General features: G+C 28.5%; 4 protein-coding genes across 4 annotated transcripts; 1 reads left to right on the top strand and 3 right to left on the bottom strand.

The window, feature by feature from the left end:
* Positions 1-8,059: 8,059 nt before the first annotated feature.
* Positions 8,060-9,027, bottom strand: LOC134830567 (large ribosomal subunit protein bL9m). The gene is made up of 2 exons (XM_063844093.1): positions 8,872-9,027; positions 8,060-8,807 (listed from the first exon to the last, which is right to left on the bottom strand). Exons 1-2 carry the CDS (start codon positions 8,956-8,958, stop codon positions 8,124-8,126), a joined length of 771 nt encoding a protein of 256 aa, XP_063700163.1. The 5' UTR covers positions 8,959-9,027; the 3' UTR covers positions 8,060-8,123.
* A 54-nt stretch (positions 9,028-9,081) lies between these two features.
* LOC134831198 (uncharacterized) lies at positions 9,082-9,651 on the top strand. The gene is made up of 2 exons (XM_063844861.1): positions 9,082-9,223; positions 9,290-9,651. Exons 1-2 carry the CDS (start codon positions 9,139-9,141, stop codon positions 9,613-9,615), a joined length of 411 nt encoding a protein of 136 aa, XP_063700931.1. The 5' UTR covers positions 9,082-9,138; the 3' UTR covers positions 9,616-9,651.
* Positions 9,652-9,665: 14 nt separating this feature from the next.
* On the bottom strand, positions 9,666-16,053 carry LOC134832588 (angiotensin-converting enzyme). The gene is made up of 8 exons (XM_063846666.1): positions 15,987-16,053; positions 15,361-15,689; positions 15,132-15,304; positions 14,530-14,641; positions 12,346-12,964; positions 11,457-11,910; positions 11,073-11,391; positions 9,666-10,255 (listed from the first exon to the last, which is right to left on the bottom strand). The coding sequence occupies exons 1-8, from the start codon at positions 16,051-16,053 to the stop codon at positions 9,671-9,673; spliced, it is 2,658 nt and encodes an 885-aa protein (XP_063702736.1). The 3' UTR covers positions 9,666-9,670.
* A 562-nt stretch (positions 16,054-16,615) lies between these two features.
* LOC134828375 (sericin-1-like) lies at positions 16,616-19,605 on the bottom strand. Its single transcript, XM_063841325.1, has 10 exons — positions 19,515-19,605; positions 19,213-19,352; positions 18,987-19,147; positions 18,862-18,891; positions 18,652-18,788; positions 18,255-18,594; positions 18,071-18,207; positions 17,687-18,006; positions 17,433-17,622; positions 16,616-17,377 (listed from the first exon to the last, which is right to left on the bottom strand). Exons 8-10 carry the CDS (start codon positions 17,705-17,707, stop codon positions 17,097-17,099), a joined length of 492 nt encoding a protein of 163 aa, XP_063697395.1. The 5' UTR covers positions 17,708-18,006; positions 18,071-18,207; positions 18,255-18,594; positions 18,652-18,788; positions 18,862-18,891; positions 18,987-19,147; positions 19,213-19,352; positions 19,515-19,605; the 3' UTR covers positions 16,616-17,096.
* Between the last annotated feature and the right edge of the window lie 836 nt (positions 19,606-20,441).

A 20,441-nucleotide genomic window follows, 5' to 3' on the forward strand; every position in this document is an offset into this window, starting at 1 on the left:
TAAATATTCCTGTGCGATGAAAACAAATCATCCTCATTAAAAAATTCAATAATTTACAAAACTGATAATCTTCGAAAAAAATTACACAAAAAAAAACATTAAACTAGGAATTTAATACTTTGCGTGTCACAAGCACGAAATAAGTTATTTCAACGTGTCTTTCGTAAATTTCATTGCGTTTCTTGCAATCCTGTGTTGCATCTCTGCAGAAAATGACCCGAAGGCATTGACGATAATCGCCTAAAACTGTCAAAAAAATGAAACTTTCGTATTTTTTGTCACCTTTTTACGGCCTTTTCACTCAACTTTGACAACTAATCATGAAAAATTTGCATATTTTATTGCCATTTTTCTAATTGTTGCGACAAGTCGTGAGGTAAAAGTTCATGGCATTAATTTTTTTTTTTTTTTTTGTAAAAACCTCGATTTTGAAATTTTTCTTTCAAAACGCTAATTATTTATATGAAGTTTTAATTCTTGTTGTGTCGCATTTATTTTTTTTTTAATATTAGTTAATTAATCAATATTAAAAAAAATAATTTAAATATTAATTCCATTAAAAGTATATTCAAAGATAAAATTTTTAAACAAAAAAAAACATTTATATAAATTTTCGAAGAATTTTTAGAATTATAAAAAAATATTTCAGAAGAAAAAAAATATTTTAAAATTTTAAAAAAAAAATATTAAAAATAAAAAAAAAATATTAAAAATTAAAAAAAAATATTAAAAATTAAAAAAAAAAATTAAAAATTAAAAAAAAATTAAAAATTAAAAAAAAAAAAATATTAAAAATTAAAAAAAAATATTAAAAAAAAAAAAAAATATTAAAAATTAAAAAAAAATATTAAAAATTAAAAAAAAAAATATAAATTATAATAAATTTTGTTTTTTTAATAATTAATATGTAATTTCGAAAAAAATTAAAATATATTAAAAATAAATAAAAATATAAAATTTTAATTCTTTTCAGGTATCAGGAAATTCATTAACAGCTTGAAAGTGATGACGATCGTGTAAAAACCTCCCATTTTTCGTTTTTTCCTGTATTTAACGCCGTCATGAGGATCATCTTTACTCTGAAACAGAAAAAAATACATCATTAAAATTTTAATTAACAGGTAAGTAGTTGGCATTGAATAAAAAAATAGAAGAAATTGATTAATTGCATTCTTCGCAGCTTCAAAAATAATTAACATTAAATTATTGACGTTCTGCGGATTGTCACGCTTTTGCATAAAATTAATGGAAAAACAGCAAAGGAGACAAAAATATTATCTAACCGTGAGTTTCACACGTATGAGCAAAAAATTTGCATTTCAATTGATTTTTATTTTGCGCTTGTAGTAAGGGGAGTTTCGTTACAATGAAACTTCTTTTCCTGGATTTTGAACTCTCATTAATATTCAAGCGAGATGTTTTGAATTTAATTGCGTTACAATCGTCTTCCTCTGCGCGAATTTGCAGATTTTCGGAGCAATTTGTAGCAACAAACAATGGAATGCAACAAATTTTAGCTTAAAATTAATTAAGAGATTGCCTCAAGGCATGTTTTGAGCACATTAAAAAACAAAGAAACGGAAATTTATTTTTAAAAAACTTGCGGGTGAGGAAATTAATAAATCGTTCAAATATTTGTCGATCACTCGCAGAGCTAAAGTTCATCCATCAATTTTTTTTTGTGAATATCTTTAAATTGCCAAAAAAAAAACGTAATAATAGACAAAACATTCTTAAAAGTAACGCCTTAAAGTCCCGTATTTTTTGCTCATCTCTCGAATTCTTCTACAATTCTCACTTTTGCAGCATCATCTTCTATCGAGTCTATGGCGAAGTGTCAAAATTATTGCTATATTGTTAAACGGTTACACTTATTTTTTGCTAATAGCTCGAATTTTTTGGCACATGCGGGGAGTGAATCATTTTAAATAATAATAATGATCATTAAAGCGTTGGATTATTGTGCTTAGCTGTTGTTTGTTGGCTGTTGACAAACAAACAAAAAATCGTTTGGTGTTAATAACACTCGGGAGCATCGTACACACACACATGAGAGATGCTTTTTACATCCGGCATCGATCTCCGACATTCTTACCGAGAATTTGTGTATGACGTCGTTAGAATGATGATTGGCAAAATAATTGGAGATCGTGTGAGATTACATCATTGTTGCATGATTTGGGAGATTCCTGCGGTAAGTTTTGAGAATTTATGAAAGTTATTTGAAAAAAATCACACTTTTTGGGGTTTGGAGAGCAATAAATTACGTAAAATTGATGATCTTTTGTGATGAATTTGGGATTTTTTTTCGTGACCTGTTGAATGACTAAAGCTGTAATCGGATTTAAAGCAAAGTTCAGGCGTTTGTGGCACAGAATCGTGATGCGTAATCTATGGGACGACAATTTTTCTTCCAGTATTGACAAATTTTAATCAGTTTGCTTGATTTGGATTAATTGAAATAGATTTTGAACTTAAACTTACCAATTTTAAGCTTCGGGAATCTAAAAAATCATTTTTTGAAGAATTTTTCTAACAATAATTCAAATATTTGTATCAAATGCAAAATACCGTAACGTAGATAATTATAAGAAAAAAAATTTAAAAATATTAAGAGAAGGCTAATTAGAGGTAAAATTTAATTTTTAAAAAAATTAATTTAATTAAATTTTAATAGTAAAAATTATTTTAATTTAAATTAATTTTTTATTTAATTTTTTTAATTTAAAATTAATTAATTAAATTTAATTTTTCAAAATTAAATAATTATTTTAAAAATTATTTTTATTTAATTTTTTAAATTAATTTAATTTGATAATTTTTTAATTTAAATATTTTATTTTTCATTCTTTTATTTAAATACAAAATTTTTAAATTATTAATTGAAAATTTATTTAAAAAGAAAAATATAAATAAAAAAAATAAAATTAAAAAAAAATAAAATTTTCAGTAAAAAATATTTAAAATAAGAATTTGAAACAAAAATGTTAAGAGAACAAGTTTTAACTTCTATTTTCTTTAAAAGAACAAATTTTTTAATTTTTCTTAGAATTATGTACATTACGGTAAACTTACCAATGACGCCCTGAAATCCTTTTAATATTTCCAAAATCTGAAAAAAACAAGAAAATTTTTTAATTGAAAGAAGATATCTTGCGCAAAAAATTGACTACGAACATAAATCGCTTCGGCGCGCGCATAAAATAAGAAAAAGTAGGTAAATGTCATCATTCATCGATTATTACACTCGAAAAAATACCGAAACATGTGCAACCGCAATCTGCAGTTATCGTAGCTCTAGCTTTTTTTTCTGTACAAATACGGAGATTTCTTGTTTTCATTTTTGTTTATTTTTTATCTGTTTTTTTTTTGTGTGTCGCTCATCGCTCGCGCGCGCGCTCAATGTACAAAAATAAAACCAGAAATACCTCGAATCCAATAATAAACAAAAATTAATAATAATAATGTTTTGTAAGACGACGAAACAGTAGTTTTTTTCTGTGTTTATAGGCACTTTACGCACATTCGATGAAATGAGGATGATAACTCTCCCATATTTCACCCAGCTTGTCTTTTTAACACAAAAATAATTAACCCATTTTTTTATGCCGTGGCGTTAAAACAAAAGACGGCGCCCAGTCGTTTAAAAGTCAGTGACTTATGACGCGAAAAATATATAAAAACTGTGTTAATGTCAGTTTTCGACACAAAAGTTTTTGTTTTTATGATAAATATGCGACGAGATGTTAATAAATTGAAGCAGAAAACAATTGGCAATTATGAATGCATCTTCTCTTCTACTCTTCTACACAAAATCTAATGTTGCAACAATTTTTTTGGGCTCAATTAAACTGTTTGTTATGTTAATTTTTATTTTCCTTGCAATAAATGTTTAATAGTTCATATTTAATAATTTTGCAAACTTGAGTTAATGAAAAAAAAAATTTTTTTTCTCACATTTGCTCAATTATTGGGCAAATTAAAGTTTAAAACAATGTGATTAAAAAATAACCACAAAATATTTAATGAGAAATAAATTGTTGGTAAATAGTGTTCGAATAGTTTCGATATTGATGCCAAATTTGCATCGTCACTGCGCAAAGACAAGAATGACAACAATAGCTAATAATGAAGATTGATATCGTTTTGATTCAGCTGGAACAACGAACATTATTAGTTTGGCATTTAAGTTCGCATGGATTATTTGGCATTTACATTAAACAATTTTTTTGTGCCAATTTTCGGTTTAATGAGCGGCATGTCGCCTTGTAAAAAGTAAATAACGGACCATTTTTTGCGTGAAATGTTTAGAAAAAATTCACGTTTCGTTGTTTGAAGAATTTTTGACACCCATGCGAGACGTTTTTTCTCATAAATTATTTTCACGCTAATTCAAATATTTGTATCGAATGCAAAATATTTAGTAAATTTTCATTTTATGGAACTTCTCCTTTGTTCAATGAACAAATATTTCTTAATTAATCGAGCAGGGGAAAAAGCTTTTACATACAGAATCCCATTTAAAAGTTACAAATTGAAAACGTAACCCGAACAGTTGTCACCCTTGCAAGGCTAATATAGATTCGAAAAAATGATGCTCAAGAACCTGAAAAAATGAATCATTAAAATTTTAAATTTTAAGGTTATAATTTCTTACCTCGTCGCCAATTCATGAAAATACAAAATATTAAATTCCACAAAAAATCTCACAAAGTCTAAATATTTATTTTGAATGCAAAATACAATTTCTTGAAATATTATTAAAGGACCTAAAAAAAATTGAATTATTTAAAAAAAAAAAATAAAATTTTTAGGTTAGATTTCTTACCTCGTCGCCTATTCGTGAAAATGTAAAATTTTATCGAAAAATCTTAATACATATTTTAATGCAAGATATATTTACATGAGTCCTCAGGATTGTAAGGTAAGTAACCTAAAAAAAACTTAAAATATTACAAATTATCGACATATTATAAAATTTTTAATTTTGAGGTTATAATTCAAATTTCTTACCTCGTCGCCAATTTTTGAAAATGCAAAACGTTGAATTTCAACAAAATAAAAAAAATCTCATTTTTCATCAGCTTTTCTCACGGACTTACCGTAAAAATTTCATCATTTCGCACATTTAACGACCCCATCATCATGCAAAAGTCTCCCCAAAACAATTAACGCCGCGTTGGAAACAAATTGAACCTAATCACGCAGCACTTTTTGCATGACAACATTTGGCTACCTACCATTCGACGTTGGCTTCAGTGTTTCAGGTAAGTAGATTTTTATTGATTATCATCATTTTTTGCAATCAAGTAGCTAAAAAAAATCTAATGGCTATCTGGAAGTTCTCAACGTTCGACTCATTCATCAATTAAAACGTTTGTTCATTTTTTTTTGTCTCCTAATCGGGCGCGAATCTAACATCATTTAAAGAAGTTTGTTTACACTTGTTGTCTCGCGCGAATCAAATAGCTCGGAGGGTGTTTGAAGCAACGCACGAACAATGTAACAAAAATTTCGATTGTCTGTGAGATGATGATCACTTCCTGTATAACATAAATAACGATTAAGAACGTAAAAAAGTTCAATCATCGTCATTAATTTGGGATTTTTTTTTTGTTTTTACATTCAATTCAATTCAAATTCACACATGAGGATTATAGAGAATTCCGATGGAGTATTACCGCCCCGCATTATCTTGTCACTTTATTTGATGATATTAATGACTGTCGAATTAAATTGTAAGTACGTGCCATGGTAAGTGACTTGATTGAAATTGATAGGCAATAAATTTTTTTTGTTGCTTTTTAATTTTTTTTGTTTTTTTTTAAGTGAATGGCAGCCCTTATGAACTTGAAATGTCGAAATCCCTTAATTTGAAGATGAAACAACAGGTGAGCTAATGTTGGATTTCGTGAGTAGGTAAGTGTCTTCAATTAATGCGTAAATAAGTTAAATGATGAAAAAATTTTAAATTATAGGGTTCACTTGGAATGTCGATAGAAATTTTGTAAGAGTTAATGTAACAAATTGCCTTTGGCGTGACAGACGAAGAGCTCCTACTTAATGGTGTCATCCAAAAAGATGCAACTAATGTAAAATATGAATTGTTAAAGTTGACAAAATGAAATATCTTGGAGTCTTGATAGATGAGAAAATTTGCTTTAAACTACATGAGGACTTGGCAACATAAAAAATATTCAAAAAAAGTCTATTTTATGACTCGAATGAAGAAAATGCTTGATAAAGAAACGAAAAAAGAACTTGCGACACAAAAAATTCCACAAAAATTGCGTCAAAAGACTTGTCTTGATCAACTGTCTCCCGTAAATTACTCGCTAAAAACATCTAAAAATCTTCCTCGTAAATTTCCAACAAATTTAACGCATATCAGATTACCCGAAAAAATAAAAAAAAGTCTCAATAATAATAATGAAAAACATGCATAGCAAACTCGAATTACAAAATTAATTGCATTAAATTCATCTTCCAGCGAGTTTCAAGGTAAATCGCGCGACGACTTGGCTTCGACGACGTGTATTACAATTAATGCTATTTTATGTTTATATTATTTTTTTTTATTTTATTTATTTTTAATGTAAATAAAAGTTTACAAGACGCACGAACAACAAAAGCACAAAATAACTTGATTAATATTAATAAAAAGATTAACAAATTTTTCCTCAACACCAAATTAGTTGAGTACAAGTGAAGTTCATAAAACGATGCAATAAAAACACAAGAGAGACATTAATATCTGTAATAATTGAACGACCTGAACAGGTAAAAAAAATGTAAATTCTGTGTGGAAATAAAAGGCGGAAGACTCGTTGCTTCGATATGTGTAAAGGAGACGACAGGTAACTCATCTCATTAAAAAATTAACTTTTTTTCTTGCATTGAAAGGAAAAAATATCGAACCTGCTGTGTCGAATTGCCTCAATATTGCTAATTATCACTTCATTTCCTGCGAACAGGGCATAAATTAAAGTCAAAATATTAATTGAAAAAGGGAACTTCTCTTGAACTTCGGTTCTCGACCCATAAACATATCGCACCTGCTTGCGAAAAAAAACTACAAGAAAAAAAATCTTGATCATGTCAAAATTTATGACTCAATAAGACGCTTAAAATTTAATAATAATTAAATTTGCTCATAGGGGGTTAAAAATGTTAATTAATGTGAAATAGCGAACAACGAATATTATTGGTGACACTGAATTTCTTCATTAAATTAAAAATTAATGGAAGTTTTTTTTTTGTTTTTTCGCTCGTCGACGCGACGATGAGAATTTAAGAGATATTTCGTGTGGGCTTCATTAATTATTCTTTCTTACGGGTGATGACGACTTTTGGTCATGGTTACGGGACTCATTAACGGCGTGATTTACGAGAAAGTTTTTAAATGGATTTTCTGAGTTTTAAATTTTTTAGTGAAAATTTTTAAATTTTTTTTTTCTTAATTTAAAAAAAATTAAATTCTTGGCATTGAAAAGTTTCAGATTTAAAAAAAAATATTAAATAAAGAATAATGGGGCAAAAAAAAATATAAAAATTTTATAAAATTTTTATAAATTTTAAAATTTAAAGTAATTTATTTTTTTAATTTAATAAATTTTTATTAATTAAAATTTAATATAATTTATAATTTTTTTAATAAAAATTTATAAAATAAAAAAAAATTAAATTAAATAAAAAATAAATTTTAATTAATAAATTTGAATAAAATAAAATTAAACAAATTAATAAATAAAATATTTTAAAAAAAAATTTAAAAAAATTAAAGTAGTCCTATTTTAATGAAAATTTTTTTTAAGAAAATATTTTTTATACTGGGAAGCAAAAAAATCTTGAAGAAAAAAATTTTTTCTTATGAATTTTTAACTTGAATTTCATTCAAAAAATTTTTTCTTATGAAATGTGAATTGCATAAATTTTAGAAAAAAGTAAATTTGTAAAAATATGCAATGAACTTTTTAAGTTAAAATTTGACTCAAAACTCTCTTGATTGGTCAAAAATTAACCAATAAAATCCCTTCAGATGCCTTCATGTAATTTTTTCAAAAAAAAATTCTTCACTATTTATCTAAAATTTATTACTTTTCAGTACCTCGAAGACACTTTTCTCATTTTGCTAACGGTCTTTGTGTTTCATCATCGGGAAAAAGTAACTCCGAAGGCTTTTTCCAAAACTCATAGATGTACGGCAATCTCTCCGACGGTTCTGACGACCAATGATGAATCCTAAATCTCGCTCTCGCCTTCTCCAAATTGTTTATCGTGACAGTTACATAAAACTCCTTATGCTCCTTTTCCATATCGGGACCCGTAATTGGCTCCTTTGGCATTTCAATGCATTCATCGGGCACATAAATCTGCATTTTTCTAAAAGTCGTTCGAATATGCCATTTTTCTATGGTCCATGGATGATCTTTGTTCATCGAAAGGAAGAAAGTCAAGCTTTGGAGGATGTTGACAGTTCTTTCGGCATACGGCGTACTGTGTTTCAAAGCCTCTTCAGCGATAGATTCTGCCGTTCTTTCGTATTTCTTCAAATTTTCGGGTGTGTGATAGACAGCAAGACCCGGCAAAAGAAGTTTGTTGTATCCGACGTCGTGTTTCACGGTTACGATATCGCCTTTTTGGCCCATTCCTTCGACAAAAGACGACAAAATGAGCTTCAAGTAACGCGGTTTGACTGTTGTATCCTCGACAAAGTCATAAACAAAGTGACGCCCACGCAGTTTGGCAGGTTTTTCATTTTTCTTGTGAAGTTTTGGTTCCCATCGACGTTTCAGGATGAAAGTGTTCTGCGGATGTAAACAAAAAATGTCATGCGGTGAATGAAAAATACGAAATTCAAAGGGGTCTTACTCTTGTCTGCGGGAGAAAACATGCCGTAACTACAGCTGGTTGCTGAAAGAACGAACTTTTCACCAAATTTAACGAATTACGAAGCATTTTCCCTGCGAAAATCAAGAAAAACTTGAAGATTTTCTTGATTTCAGTCAATTTTTGACAACTTTTATGTCATTTATCACTTTTGAACGTCTCATTTTCAAATTTTGTTTTGATTGAATCAGCGTGAAATTTTAGTTTTGTGAGCGGGAAATTAATTTTTAAGAGAAAAATCATCAAAAAATGCCTGTTTCATTCGAAATTCCAACAAAAGAGAGCCAAAAACCTGAAAAAGAACTCAAAATTCATTACATTCCCGCAAAAATAGGTAAAAAAATTCAATTTTTAGTAAAATTTCAAAATTTACTCGAAAAATTTAAATAATTTTTTTTAGATGGAAATGGCAAAGCAGAAGTCTCAAAATACTTTGAAAACTACACGGAACATCTCGGATCATCGGAAATTTTGTCAAACGCTTTTCGGGGCTTCCCATTGAAAGGTTGTGACTTCAAATTACCCGAAGGAAAAGTCGGAGTGATATTCCGTGACAAAGATTCGCTCAAATCAGAAGATTCGGATCGTTCTTTGAAGTTTGCCGGGACTTTTAATAACTTTACTTATTGGAATTATGACACAAATCCGTCGGAAAATGACGCGCTGCGAAAAACAATGACAGCGTTGAGCGTCATGGAAGCCGTTCATCAACCAGTTTTAGATTAAAAACCTTTTTTTGTAATAAAATCTCTTAAATTTTAATTATTTCCCATGAATTAATTTAAAACAAAAAATTAAAAGTTAGTAAAAGATAAAATTGTGAGGTAAGAAGAACGACGAAAGCCGCGGAGCTTTTTGAACTTCCGCTTCTTCCGAGGAATTGTTGAAACAGCGAAACATCTTCCATATTCGAATTCCATCCAATTACGGGTTCATTTTGGATTTGTGTGTCGAGCCATGCCTCCAACGGTCTGAAAAACTCCAAAAGCGGTTCAGCTGACAATCGAGCAGTTTTTCCCTTCGTCATCAATTTGATCAATTGAGAGGCTGACATCGAAGCGCCTTGTTGCATAATGTCAGCAAGAAGTCTTCCCGCTTCACGACTTCCGCTAAAGTCGCACGTGTGCAAACTCGTCGTTTTTTGATTGGCAACCATGCAAAGTTCGTTGAAGACTTGGAATTGTAAAATTGTCGCGACGAAATATTTGATGTAGTCTTGATCGGAAATGACGTGAAATTTGGATCCGGGATCGAAATGAGCGTTGTTACGAGATGACGGGGGAATTACGCCTTGATAACGAAGTTTGAGCTCCCAATAGCGTTCGTTCATTTGTTCGGGTCCCTTTTCGAAGACGTACCAACGCCACTAAAAAGAGAAGTTTTTTTTAAAAATTTTAATGCAAGAAAATTAAGTTTTCTAAAAGTATTTTTTTTTAGAAAATTAATCTTTAAATTTTTATTAATTAACACAAAGAAAATTCAAAATTAATTTTTTTTTTAAATCTTAATTTTTCGAACTAATTAAATTTAATTTTTATTTTAAATATTTAAAAATTTTTTATCAACTTAAATTTTATATTTTTTAGTTAAAAATTAAAATTTTATCTTTAAAGTTTTTCTTCAAATTTTTGATTTTTTGAAAAATTTTTTTATAAAATTTCAAAATTTTGTTTGAAAATTTTTATGCAGGAAAATAATTTTTTTTTTAATTTCAAAAATTTTCTTAAAGAAAGATTTTTTTTAGTTCTAAAAAAATAAATAAATAAAAAAGTTGGAAAATAAATTTTAAATGAATTTATAAATTTTACAATATTTTTATACCTAACACAATAAAAATTAAAAATTTTTATAAAATCTTAATTTTTCGAACAAATGTAAAAATATTTTATCAATTTAATTTTTTGACTTTTTAAACAAATTTTTGGTAAAATTTCGAAAAAATGTTAAAAATTTATTTTTTTTTTTAATTTTAAATATCAGTTCAATATTTTACTAAATTTGCTAAAATTTATTTTTTTTAATATTTGGAGCTCTGAAAATTTATTTTTTTCATAAAAATTGTCACAAAAATGCATATTAAAAATATATAAAAAATTGAAAAAAAAAATTATAAAATTTTACCACAAATGACGTAAAATTCAAATTTTAAACCCTCAAATTATAAATATTTTTTCAAATCTTACCTTCTCCAAAGCAATACTAAACGCCATAAACGGTAATTTATCCAAAGCTACCGTCAACAAATACTCGATATTCAGCATTGTTGTTCCCGTTGTCGCTATTATCGGCGATTTCAATATCCCCAATCGCTGTAAATGCACAGGACCTCCAACACACAATCCAATAGCGTTCGCAATGCCCTCATGAAATGCCGGATTGGGACCTTCGCGATAGACAAATGGCTTGTTTGCCGTCGAATATTGCATGTAGTAATGGATGTGGGTCATTTCATGATGCGAATTGATAAAATCTTGCAATGTGACTTGAGTGCATTGTTTAATTCTGTTGATCAATCATGAAGATGGTTACAGTAAGATGACTTTTTTCGATAAAAAATTATAAATTACCTGAAATCGACATTGTTACAGAAATCCCATGCGGAAGCGGTACATTGAACAAATGCATCATTTGGCTTTTGGAGAAGGGAATTTCGCCAGAATTCGGGAGGCATTGGCGGAAGTCCCATCGAAGTGAAGAATTCTTCAGCTAATTGGAAGATTTTTAACGGAGTGTAATTTTGACGAACCATTTCTTTTGTCACGTCGGGCGTTTCTTTGATGCCTTGAACGATCGGGAATAAGCTTCGCCAATCTTGTGCCCACATATTGCCGAGAATGTGAGCGGGTATGGGACCATCTCGTCGAAGAATTCCTTCGCCATATTGACGAACGAGGCCTTTTCGGACAAAAGTGAAGAGTTTTTTGTATAAAGGTTGAACTTTGGTCCATAATTCTTGAACGGTAAAGAAGAAATCTGGATCTTCGTACATGTTTCGCATTTGTTCGCCTGCATCACGGAAGCCTAAAAAGTTTTTTTTAATGAAAAATTTCAAAAATTTAGTTCCTTTTATAGTTTTTGGTTTAACCACGTGACTTAAAAAAAATTAAAAAGTATAAAATCTTTTAAAAATTTTTAACCACGTGACTTTTTCTTTCAAACAATTCTCGATAAAAAAAAGTCACGTGGTTAAAAAAATCAAAATAAGAAGATTTCATGGTTTAAAAGACTCCATTGAATAAAAAGTCACGTGGTTAAATCATTTATACTGAAAAAATCGACAACATTGAATGATTTCTTGTTGAAAATGTCACGTGGTTAATGAAATTTATCTTTAAAAGATCACGTGGTTAACATTTAAAGCTTCTTTAAATATTTTTACGTGATCTTTCAAATTTACAAAAATTTAACCACGTGACTATTTTTTCTTGAAAGAATAGCGACAAAAAAGACACTTACCATGTTTCTCCGCTGCCTGATTCGCCAAATCCAAATACCTCATGAACGTATTTTTGATTGGAGGTCCCGTTTTATCCCGAAATGCAGTCCAAACGTATCTCAGCTCCGACTCGGATCGACTATTTTCCATAATTCTGTTCAAATCGGGATCCAAACGCAAGTCACAAAATCCCGTGTACGCCGTTACATAACTTTCTCTCGATTGTTGCCTTACTGCTTCATACGGATCTCCATACAAATTGGGACTTTGCCCGCGATACGGACAAATTTTCACATTATTGTAATTATCCTTCATCGACGTGATCAGTTGCGTAATTTCCCGATATCGTTCCTCGCCTAAGCCACATTTGCCTTGCGTCACAATTCTTCCGAGCTGTCGTCGCGTATTCGAATCCAAAATTCGTGTCGTATCAAACATCGAGGCACGTCGCCAACTCAAACACTCGAACTTTGAGGCCAAATTTTGCTGTTCTCGCATCTTTCGTTTGTTGTAATCCGTCGAATTGGTCGAAAATCGCCATTCCGTGTTCGCCACGCGATTGCAGAGTTCCGCCGCTTCGCGATCAAAATCACGCAGAAATTGTATGGCATCGCCGAGTGACGTTGAAACGGGAGATCGCTAGACGAGAAAGTGACAAAAAATTGTTTGTGAGGTAATTCAATTATCAACTTTTCCTTTTATTTATTTGTTTGTTCGTCGGAATGAGAGGCGAATCGGATAAAAAGCAAAATATTTGAATAAAAAACGAGATGAATGAAAAATTTTGTCAACGAAAGACGATGACGCGACACACTTGCATGGGAGTAACGTAAGTATTAACTCACTTTTTCCAAAACTATTATACTGTTCAGTGGTTGCAAACAAATATTTTGAACAATTCATAACGTTGCTCGAAGAAATATGAGACAAAGTTTGGAGAAAAGTACAGGAAGGGCACGATTTTAGCGCCAAAATTAAAGTTTCATCACAAAATTTGAATATTTATAGGAAAAACTTATTTTTTTTTAGAATAAATTTTTGAAATTTTTTAATTTTGAACATTTTGAAGCAATTTAAAATTCATTAAATTTTTGAAAAAAAAAAAAAAAAATTTAGAAGAAATTTAATAAGGCCATTAAAGAAGGAAAATAAATTTTTTTTTATTAAATTTCAAATTAATTTAAAAATTTAGTAATTTTTTTTCTTAAATTTTAAATAAAATTTTACGAATTTAATTTTAAGAATTTAAATATTTTTTATTAATTTTTTTTTTAAAAAAAAAAATTTTCGAAATTTTTAAATTTTTATATTTAATTTTGATTTTTATTAAATTAATTTTTTTTAAATTTTTTTTTATTTTTATTTATTTATTTTTTTTTTTTTTTTTATTTATTTTATATTTTTATTTTTTTTTAATCAAATTTAATTTTTTTTTTACTTATTTATTTTTTTACTTTAAAATTTTTTAATTTTCATTTTCTTTGAATAATTTGAAATTTTTTTATTTTTTGACCTTTTTTAAAAATTTTTTAAAACAATTTTTGATGGATTTGAACATATTTTTTTGAAATTTTATTTTTTTTTTATATTTTAATTTTTATTGATTTGAATTTTTTATTTTCTTGCATTTTTTTTATTTTTTGTTAGTTTTCAATATTTTAAAAAGAATTCTATTTTTTTTTTAATTTTTTCAGAAAATATCACGTTAAAAATTCGCATTTTTCGAGTCTTCACTGTAACTGAAACATTTGCAAATAATAATAACTTTACCGAGAAGCTCCAAAAATTTACATCAACAAGCCATCGTTAAGTCATAAGTACAATAATAATCAAAACAAAGTGTTTATTCTACGGAGTTACGCACAAGGCATCATCACAATGCATCAAAAAATTTCCGTTAAACACAATTTCGCTTCAAAACGATCAAAACTTCAATTTTCTTCGACAAATCGATGTTTACTTTCAATTTCAACATTTTTCTCTTGACGACTTTTTCCATTGAGCACTTAAACCGTGCATAAATTTCTTCTTTTTATGACTTTTTGTGCTACATTGTTTCATTCTTTTCTTTCTTTTTCTATTTTCAGTACGAGATTCGCATCACTGAACGCCTGAAGTTTGAAGTACTTGAAGATTTTTTCATCAGATCTTGTTGCGAAGCACTTTAAAATGTCAAAAGGAGACGAAAATCACTCATAACTTACTTCGTAATAGTAGGGCACATTGTACTGCGACACCGCACAATTTATGTTAACGACGATAATTAAGCAGATTGTGACTTTGTGAAGAACAGTTGTCTTAATTGTTTGCATTGTTCTGTAAAAATTCTCGAAATTCCGTTTTTTTATATCAAAATTTGATTAATTTTCAATATTTTTTCGTTAATTTCAGGTTTCAAAGTTTGTCAATCCATTTTTGAGGATTTTTGGGGGTCTTTTTGAGATCAAAAACGAGAAAAAATAAGAGATCGACTGCTTCCGACGAATTTTACGAGAGAACTGACGTCTTCTTGCACGGAAAAAGAGTTCAAAAGCACTCATAAAGCACGAGAAACACACATATGGGCAACAAAATAGAAGAAAAAAGCAACAACAAAAGATGCTCTGATCAGCCACTGTGACGAGAATAATGGGAGAGGTGTGTTGTGTGCTCATAAATTCGTGTATCGACTCAATTTTATGGTGAATATCGTTATCATCATCTAAAACGACGACGCATTGACTGATGAGGTAACTCACATTTTGATGATTCATTAAAATTTTAATGACTTTCAATTAAAATTTTCAGAAAAATTCATTTTTTCGACCTTTTACTCGTCGTTTGGACCCGAAACTCGCAAATCCAGCAAATAACAGGGCGTCGTTTGCCGCTTTTCATGTCGTAAACTACATTTTTGAACTTGTAACGTCCTATCGGGAACGGAATAGTCTTCAAAATTTCCTCATGATTGATTTCTGCATTTTCCATCACGTAAGTTCCCTGCAAGAAAAACCAAAAATTATCAAAAAAATTAATTTTCTTTAAAATTTTAGCACTTTTTTAATGGGACATCCCATAATTGGCGGTTTTAACTTCGCAAAATACGTTGCTCCGTAATAAGTTTCGCCAAAAACGGAACAAAAATGATCGTAATTGATGCCCGGAATGCTTTTGCATTGATCCCGATGCACTTCACAGACTTCTCCTTCAACTTTTATCGAAAGAGGAGCTTTGAGAGACTCTTTAAAGTCAGCAGTTAAGTTCAAATATGATTTTCCGCGCTTGTTGTAGAAGGAAAGTCCCGTTAATTTGGTTGAAATTCGATTTTGGTTGGGACAAGCCGTAACTCCATGTACGATGATCGTCTTAAGAGAGCTTTTTGTTGCTGAAAAACAATTTTTGAGACAAAAATTGATAAAAATTATGAAAAAAAGGGACTTTAAAGCACTCATCGGTACAAAATTCAATAGTAAACTAACGGAAAAACTCGTAAAATAATTTTTTTTGGGGAAATGAAGACAATTAACACTGAAAACTCGTTCGATGGTCATCAAAAAATCCATTATCGCGTAAAATTTTATCAGATTGATGCTCAAGATCACAAAAATATCGGAATGTAAGTCAAACGTAACACTCCAATGCCTTTCCAGCGAGCGTGCCCTTTATTTTCATTCACATTTACCGTGTAATTGTGACGTTTTTGACAATCTCGCCGCATTCATGCCACAGTCGGAGCATAATTTTACCATTTAAAAGTCAATTATGCAGTCAATCAATGAGCAACCTTGAAACATTTTTTTTATGTTCTATTCTTTTTTCGCTTTATTTTTCAGTTTTGTCGTGTTCTAATTATTTCTGACAGATGGATTCAGGCAAATTAGGCCTCCGCAGATGTTAGAAGCAACAAAGTTTGTGACAAGCGGGCGCAAAAGTATCAGAACAACTGAAAAAAATTTGTTTTTATGAGATTTTTTTTTAATTTTTTGATGAATTTTAGATCTTACATGCAACACATGTCGTAGTCATCGGGATCTGATTGCCTTGGAAGTCGACGAGATGAGACGAGAGTAGCAATTATCATCAAAATAAGTATGAAAAACTAAAAAAATATGAAGAATTTAGTAAAATTTTACGTGAAAAGGTCGAAAAATTAAAATTTACGAGCTTTAAGAACATTTTTTAAATTAAAATTTATTTTAAAAAAATTAACAAAATTTTTAAAAATACAACTTTTTATGTCAAATTAAGTATGAAGAATAACAAAAATACAAAATTCGACAATAATTTTTATTTAAAAAAATTGATAGCAAGTTCAATGTCAATGTAAAAGCGAACAACTGATTAAAAATTTCTCACGCTGCGACATCGAGAACTGATATTTAAAGTTCAAAGTACTCGTTTTTGTTCAAATTTACTTATTTTTTATAAAATTATTCTCAAATTTTAAGAAAAAATTTTTATGTATTAATTTTTCTTTAATTTTAGAGCAATTCAAGGAAGATTATAACATGCAGGATGGCAATTTCGAGAGACTTGAAGACGAAATCTACACAAAACAATGAATATCTTTCTAAACTTCGAGAAAATGTATGAATGAATGATTGAACGAACTGAATCACATCACAAGTTGTGTGAAAAATTTTGAATCACGAGGGAGGAATGTCACAGAGAGTTTTTTTTTATTATTAAGCCAGAGATTGAAAAAAATTGAAACAAAATGAATTTGTTTTAGTCACTTCGTTTGAGAGGCTTCATAATCCACTGTGAGTGATCCATTTTTTTTTCAAAAAAATTATTGGCAACACTGTGAAGATCCGGAATTTTGTTCAGCAGCATCAGTTTGTGATGAACCTTCTTCTGTGTTGGATGATCCCGAAATATTTTGATCGTTGGAGCTTTGCCCTGAAGAGCTTTGATCCGTATTACTTGAAGAACTTTGTCCCGAAGAACCTGAAGAATTTTGATCCGAGCCGCTTTGACTTGAAGAATTTTGTCCTGAAGAACTTTGTCCCGAAGAACCTGAAGAATTTTGATCCGAACCACTTTGACCTGAAGAATTTTGTCCTGAAGAACCTGAAGAATTTTGATCTGAACCGCCTTGACCTGAAGAACTTTGATTTGAAAGAACTTTGTCCCGATGAACTTTGTCCCGATGAACTTTGTCCTGAAGAACCTTGCCCTGAAAATCCTTGTCCTCCTTGTCCCGAACCAGTTTGACCAAATCTTGAATAAATTATATCTCTCAAAATTTCTTCGCTTGAATCACTGTCGTAAGACCCGTATGACGTCACAGCAACGATTGTTGCGAACAGCAAACACTAAAATAATTTTTTTTTCACAATTTTTCATCAAAAAAATCCATAAATTTCGTCCAAAACTTACAAGTTTGAAGAAATTTTTCATTTTTTAAGAAGATCGTACTTGTTAACTTCACGACAAATTTTGTTGGAATACTAAATATCGCAATTTTACATGAGCTTTAAATAGTTTTGAACTCGACTAACACATCAAGGCATTAAACGGGATTGCAAATTAGAGTAATAATCTTCAATATTTATTAAATTTATGTGACTTTATGTTCGGAAAAACCTAAAATTTATAAATTTTCCATACAAATTGAACCTATTTATTTATTTTTCTGTATTTTTTAGACCACAAATCAACAACAGAGTGGGTTACATCGCCTCTTATGTGAAATGCATCTAATTGAAAACAAAAAATTGAAAGATTTAATGAAGAAAATTAACAAAAAAGTCAATAACTTACCGACAACAAATTTTTCTTGGAAATCGATTTGAGGTTTGAACTTTTGTAAGTAACTGTTCTTCATTAAATATTAAATTTTGTTCGTCATTGATCTCTTTTGATGATTTAAGTTGTAAAATCATCCCCAACAAAAGACACTTTTTCAAAAATTAATTAATTTCTTTTAAATTTTGTAAAAACTTACGATTTTAAATAAATTTTTCATCAGGATCTTTGTTAAAAATGAACTTTATTTCTTAGAATTAAAAGTTAAAATGATTCAATAACTGCTTTATAAATTCTCATAAGCTGTTTTTTCTAACATATTGTGAATCACATTAGAATTTTAAATTAATCGATCGAATCTCATCAATCATAACACCTTGCGGTTATTACTTGCGATATGAATTAATGTGAAAAATTGTTTGTTTTAATTAAAATTTTATTTTTTTCTTATTTTAATAAACTTGATATTGTTGGTTTATGATATTTAACGCCCAAATCGACAACACAGAGGACTACAACCACCACTTTGGGAATTGCATCTTTAAAAAAAAAAAAGAAAAATAAAATTTATTAAAAATAATTTTTAAAAATCTTACAAGCAACACTGTGGATTTGGATCAGCAGAACGAACAAATCTTGTTAAAAATTCTTTTGGTAAGTCATTAACAGCAAATTCTTCATTTGATCTTTGAGGAGCTGAATTTGCAATGCTGATGATTGCTAACATGATAAACTTTTAAATTTAAGAAAAAAAAATTAAAATTAAAAAAAAAATAAAATTAAAAAAAAAATTATTAAAAACTTACGACTTTGAAAAACATTGTGAAACTTCTTGACTAACAGAAAGTGAAAAATATAATGAATTAATCTTGAAAAGATCAACAGCTTTTTATACGAAAAAAATATAATTAAATGCAATTAAACAACATACATTTTTATATTAGTTTCAAATTTGAATTTTAAATTTCCTTATGGAGTTTCTGTTTGTTTTAATTAATTTTTTTATATTTTTAGATTGGATTTCAAGCGATGCACTTTGTTCATCCTCTGCAACAAGCAGGACTACATCTTTGTGTTCTATGTGATGCACAACTGAGAAAAAGAAAGAAAATTTCATAAAAAATTAAAATTCATAAAATTAACACAAAATTTCTTACGAGCAACATGGAGTTGGATCTGCTGAACGAACAAATCTCGTCAAAAATGCTTGATCAACAACTTCAGGATTCGAAATTTCCATATTTGGTTCAGGATTTGGAGCTGAATTTGCAATTGTGAGTACTGCTAATATCAAAAACTATAAAAAGTATTAAATTTTTTTAATTTTTTTTTCAAATCTTATTTAACATTTGTTTTTTTTTAGAGCGAAAGATTCAAGAAAAATTCATAATTTATTTTTATTTTAATTTTTTACATAAGTTTTTTTCTCGCAAAAGTTAAAAATTAAATAAAAACTTACGATTTTCAATAACATTTTTTTTTAAATATTATTATTTTATAGAAAACTTCTTCACAAAGAGATTATTTTAAGAATAACTAAATGAGTAAACGATCAAGTGACTTTTATACTAAATAAAATTTAAATTAATTATTTTTTTTAATTGAATATACATATTTGAATTTTAAATTGTGGTTTCCATCGGATTTTCTAAAAAAAAACTCATAATAAAAAATTATTTTTTATTAATTTTTTTTTTTAGATTTTTACACAAGTTATTTATTTATTTTTTTTTAAATATATTATTTGAGAATTTTTGATGTATAAATTTATCTTCTACAGCAAAGCGAATGGCATATTTGGAGATTCGGTGGTTTAGAAGCACACGAGCAACATTTTAAAGGATTTGCTGAACGAACAATTCTAAGTGAAGGACCTTCTAAATATTCATCAACAGTGTGTTTTTCGTCAACAATATCTGTCGGAGCACAATTCACAACGAAAATTGATACTAAAATGATGAACTATAAAAAAAATTGGTAAAATTTGTTTTTTTTTGTTTCTTTTTTAATTTTTTTTTTTAATATTTTTTTAAACTTTTTTTTTATTTTTTTTTGAATTTTTTAATATAAAAATATTTTTTTTAAATTTTCTTTTAAACAAAAACTTACTATTTTTATCATTTTTTTCGCCCAATTTTAAATTTAGAATATCTTTTTTAAACGAAGTTCAATCTTAAAATGGTATAAATCTTGCTTGAGAAGCCTTTTATAGCAGTTTAGTATATTAATTTAATGAATTATTAACATATTCAAACAATTGATTGATCAAGTAATTAATTTCATGTAAATTTATTTCTATAAAATATCAAAAGCAAGTCTCTCTGATCATTTATTATAATTGTTAATTGCATTTTTATTCCATTTTAAATGAATTTCTTTTTTAATA

Source organism: Culicoides brevitarsis, chromosome 2, assembly GCF_036172545.1.
Source record: "Culicoides brevitarsis isolate CSIRO-B50_1 chromosome 2, AGI_CSIRO_Cbre_v1, whole genome shotgun sequence".
NCBI lineage: Eukaryota > Metazoa > Arthropoda > Insecta > Diptera > Ceratopogonidae > Culicoides > Culicoides brevitarsis.